This window comes from Babylonia areolata, chromosome 4, assembly GCF_041734735.1.
Source record: "Babylonia areolata isolate BAREFJ2019XMU chromosome 4, ASM4173473v1, whole genome shotgun sequence".
Taxonomy (NCBI): domain Eukaryota; kingdom Metazoa; phylum Mollusca; class Gastropoda; order Neogastropoda; family Buccinidae; genus Babylonia; species Babylonia areolata.
In genome coordinates, this window is record NC_134879.1 from 37,657,961 (window position 1) to 37,662,960 (window position 5,000).

General features: G+C 44.5%; 1 protein-coding gene across 1 annotated transcript in view; it reads right to left on the minus strand.

Annotated features, from left to right (window-relative positions):
* LOC143281454 (polypeptide N-acetylgalactosaminyltransferase 5-like) overlaps positions 1–5,000 on the minus strand; it is a 37,497-nt gene that overhangs the window by 17,768 nt on the left and 14,729 nt on the right. Inside the window, exons 6-8 of the mRNA XM_076586666.1 lie at positions 4,018–4,219; positions 2,462–2,579; positions 247–426 (exon numbers count right to left, since the gene is read on the minus strand). Of these exons, the coding sequence (XP_076442781.1) occupies positions 247–426; positions 2,462–2,579; positions 4,018–4,219 (500 nt within the window). The remainder of the gene's footprint in view (positions 1–246; positions 427–2,461; positions 2,580–4,017; positions 4,220–5,000) is intronic.

The following is a 5,000-nucleotide window of genomic DNA, read 5'->3' on the forward strand; positions in this document are numbered from 1 at the left end:
ATCTGTGTCTGTAAGAAGACCATGAAAAAAGGAAAACAGGAAGAAGGTCAACAACAACAACAATAACAACATCAACAACAATAACAACAACAAACAAACAAACAGCCAACCAACAAACCAACCAACCAACAAACCAACTAACCAACCAACCAACCAACCAACACCATCAACCAACCAATGAACACAAGACAAAAAAAAAAAAAAAAAAGAGGGGCCCCAGTCGCCGCCCCGAGCCGGGACTCGAACCATCTGGTAGTTGATCCGCTCCAGGTAGTGGTTACTGTAGCGGTCCATCCACGTCAGGGCCACACGCACGTAGTTCCGGTGTCCCAGGGGTCGCGTCCAAGGGATGGGGTTCTGATGCCTGAAGATGTGGCCGACGTGCGAGCAGTCCGCGATCACGATGGACCCCCCACACATCCACGTCTGGCGGGTGTGGGGGGGGGCAAGGTGTGGGGGAGGGAAGAGGGTGGGGGGAAGGGAGAGGAATGACAACATACAAGAATACTTGGTTCTCGTTGAAAGATAAATATGTTGACAAGGTTTGGCTGATAAAAATAAGGTAACTTGAGAATTAAACAAATTAATTAACAAATGAATAAACAAATGTCAATGGATCAAGATTCAATGAATAAATGAACGCAGGAATGAAATTTAATATACAGATATATATATATATATGAGTGAATGAATGAATGTATAAAGGCATCAATAAACGAATAAATAATTAATTAGAAATATAAATAAACAGATAAATAGAAAGAAACAAACACCCAACCAACCAAACAAATCAATCAACCAACCAATCAATCAATTAATCTCGGATTGAATATGGATTAATGGTACAAAATCACTGACGAGATGATTTTGTGTGATGCTGTGACAAAATTGTAAATCTGAAGATGGAATATGTGTGTATGTATGTATATGTAGCCAAGCGGTCAGCTGGCGTCAATAATTGTTTCACGCACGAGCCGAATAGCAGACGCCTTTTTCGCAACCAGCACGCCGGTTTTCTATGACTCGCCTAGAATGTGTGACGCCATTCCAGATTTGAATGCAAAGCCCATTCTAAACAAATCATCAGACCATTTATTTAACTAAATCTATGTATGATTCATTACCAGAATATGTCTGCTGTGCTTACACACACACTTGAATCAGTTAGAAGCATAGTTAATTTTAGTTTAATTGTTCGTCAGTGTAAAGATTTCAACTGATGCTAAGCTTACGTCATTTTGTCTTTTCGTCGCACATAATGCTGCAGTTTAGAATTCTATATGTGACTGCTGTTGAAAACTAAAACCACACTATTATAGCGTTTGGATGAGAATAAACCAGGCATTTAGAAGATACAAAGCTGATTTTCATTGTTGACACTTAACGACAATCACTCCACAAGTAGTGTTGCTTGGTGGCTTTGGCTGAGTTGAAAACTGTGATTCTGGCACACAGTATTTAATCAAATATCTCTTTTGTCGGATCAGCAAACTACAAGTGTTATATACTGGCAGAATTGTCGCAATTCCATCTTTAAACCTATCCATTTGTGTTTGCCTACATTAAACAGATTTAACACAGTTTGTAATTTTCAGCGATGGTCCCGCTAAAACTGACCAGTTCCAGGTGACTTAAATTAAGATTACAAATTCATCTTAAATAATCAACAATTCATTTTATACCCATTAGAATGTAGGTTTACAGCTCTTCGTTTTGCGACCAATCCGACTTAAATCGGTTCAGGAATCATTTAGAAATCCATCACTAAACACCTGACAACAAACACAGATTATTCAAATATTTATCCCAACAGACGCGATCTGCTCTCAGCCAGTGAGTGCGATCATTGCAGTTCGTGTAAGCTGCATAAATCGTGACAGAGTGTGACCAGTGATCACTTTCTCACCTGAGCCAGTTTGCGGTGATAGCTCGCTGGCTGACCACTGACAGTGTGTGTCACACAGTGTGTGTCGCCCCAACGGCCAGCGTCTCGCCACGTTGCTGCTTTGTCTTTTCTCTTCTCCTGTCCTTTACTCAGTCCTCCTTTACTTATTACTTACAATATTGTAATGAAACAATAGAAAACCCCCTTTTGTGACCGGCTTCTGCATGTTCCTGGCCTGCATGTGGATCTTTTTTCTATCCTTTAATTCAGTAGATCAGTAAGACTTTTGTACCGTGCCCTTGTAATAGACCACTCGGTTTATAAACATGGCTACTATATAGTCACACACACACACACACACACACACACACACACACACACACACACACACACACACACACACACACACACACACACACTGTGAATAGATAGAGTAGCAAACATACATAGCCAGAAAAATTAAAAAGAGATGCATCACTAGACAATAACTATGGGAGATAGGCATAGAGAGATAGACAGTTACACAGATAGATAAATGGATATACAGACAGACAGACAGACAGACAGACAGCTAACCTTAAAAGACAATTCCATGTTCTCGCCGCCCCAGTATTCCAGTTCCGGGTCAAAGGTGCCCAGTTCCTGAAACCACTTCCGAGAAATAGCAAACAGCCCGCCAGGCATTGTGGGAGACCTGTGGCGTCATATACAGATGGATACACACACACACACACACACACACACACCATCATCATCACCATCATCATCATCTCCTTGTGAACATGTCTGAGGTAGAATATCCAATGATTGCTTTCTTTGTTATTGCTTTTTTGCACTATCTTTCGCACCGTTTTAATGTCTTTGACCCAAACAATTTCCCTAATACCAAGTATATGTGGTTTAATGATAAGACACTTTACTGAGTTAACTGCAGCCCAAGGTACATAAAAGTGTGCCATCTACGGGCATTCGAAACGTGGCTGGTTTTGACTTTTTACATTCATTATTAGCTGTTTATCCGGTTGGATAAACAATTTCCCTTTAATGAAATATATCAAGCATTTTTTTCTTTTAATCAGCTCTTCATTTTCGGTGTTAAGACATGCCACATTTGGTACACGTTTTAGGGGAATCCCCATTCATTCTTAAATGCCAGCGTGTCCGTGCCTCTGTCACCAGGTAGTGCTGCACTCCAGACGAACGCTTGGTTCGGTGGAGATTGCGGTTCTTGGATGTGGCGAGTCCTGGGGGCATTAACATGACCCCTTCTCCCATACGGAAGGCGCTCCTGCGACAGAATCAGACGTTGGTCTTCTGATCCAGAGTTCACCAGTGATCAGAGTTGGAGGACCTGATTCAGCATGGTGCTGTGTGTCCTCGGGAAACGGCACTTTACCCTGACTTTCCCCACTCCTTCCAGGTGTGAACTGTGTTCCTGGCATAGGCCGGGGAAGGTTGAAACAGCAAAAGGAGAGGGCTGGGCCCCGCCTTCCCATGCCGAGCCCTTGACACGGTGAATGTGAAATCACTGCTCAGAAGACTGAATAATATGTCTATGGGACTTTAAACCTTAACCCCGTCCTGAATACTCATGGCCACCTCCCTATGCCGAGCCCTAGGCACAGTGAAGCGGGGAGCGGTGCCAGAATGGTTAGAGCGCTGGATTATCGCCCGAGTTTCCTGAGTTCGATCCCCGGTTTGGGCGCATCTGGTGGGTGAAGGGTGGAGGTTTTCCTCCATCGTCAACTGATGTGCAGACCTGCTGGTGCCTGAACCCTCTTCGTGTGTGAATGTACGTCAAAGATCCCTTAATCCATCGGGTTATGGACACAAGAACACACCTACCATGCACACCCTTTAAAAGGGAGCATGGCTACCTGAAGGGCAGGGTAAAAACGGTCATGTGTGAAATCCAGCTCGTACGTACAGTGAACGTGGGAGTTGCAGTCCACGAACGCAGAAGAAGAAAGAAAGAAAACAACAAACAAAAAAACAAAAATGATGATGATGATGACGATCATGATGATGATGATGATGAAGAAGAAGAAGAAGAAGACACAGTGAATATGAAACCACTGTTCAGATGGCCGGGAAAGGGTACAGGACCTTACATCCTAACCCTGCACACTCACGGCCTGGCCCCCGTGGTGGGGTCAGGAGTCCTCTGCAGGATGGAGCTCCAGGTGAAGGTCAAGGTGTTGAGGTTGAAGACGCCGTACGGGGAGAAGTCGTTCTTCAGGTAGGCCAGCTTGTGCTGGTGGATCATGTCGATCACTGGGAAGGGCACCGTTCTGTGGTCCCTGGCGATCAGCCACAGCAGTGGCTCCGCCCACCCTGCACGAGGATGACAGTGATGAGTGTCATTAGGTTTCAGTTTCAGTTTCAGTTTCTCAAGGGGGCGTCACTGTGTTTGGACCCATCCATGTACGCCACACAACATCTTCACAGATGCCTGACCAGCAGCATAACCCATATCGTTTGGTCAGGCCCTGAGTGAATGCATTCACATTTTGTATACTTGTCAGATTGGACTTTTAATTAATGCAGCACTTATGTCGTCACGGTTCTGTATCACATCACTGCGCCAAGCGCGTGTTGTGCATGGACCTCCGTTTATCGTCTCATCCGATTGACTACACGCTCAGTTTGTAGTTTCCAGTCAAACTTGGGAGAAAGGGCGAAAGCGGGATTCGAACCCAGATATTCCCATACCCAGTGGTGACAGAGAAACGTCTTTATCATTCCGCCACACTCCTCTTTCCGTCAGTCACAGAGATCAACGCTGCTCGCCGGTCCCGATCAACGATCAGCCACCTGCATGCTTCCATTCACCGCAACAACATGCTGCCAAACACAGAGAAATACAACGTTTTCTACGTCCATCCTGAACAAGATAACAATAATATAAGGTGATTCACACACACACACACACACACACACTCTCTCTCTCTCTCTCTCTCACACACACACACACACACACACACACACACACGCTCTCTCTCTCTCTCTCTCTCTCTCTCTCTCTCTCTCTCTGACTGGATGTAGGAAAGCACCAGTGTTAATCTATTACCCTCGAAATAAAGGATTTGTCTTGTCTTGTCCTCTCTCTCTCTCT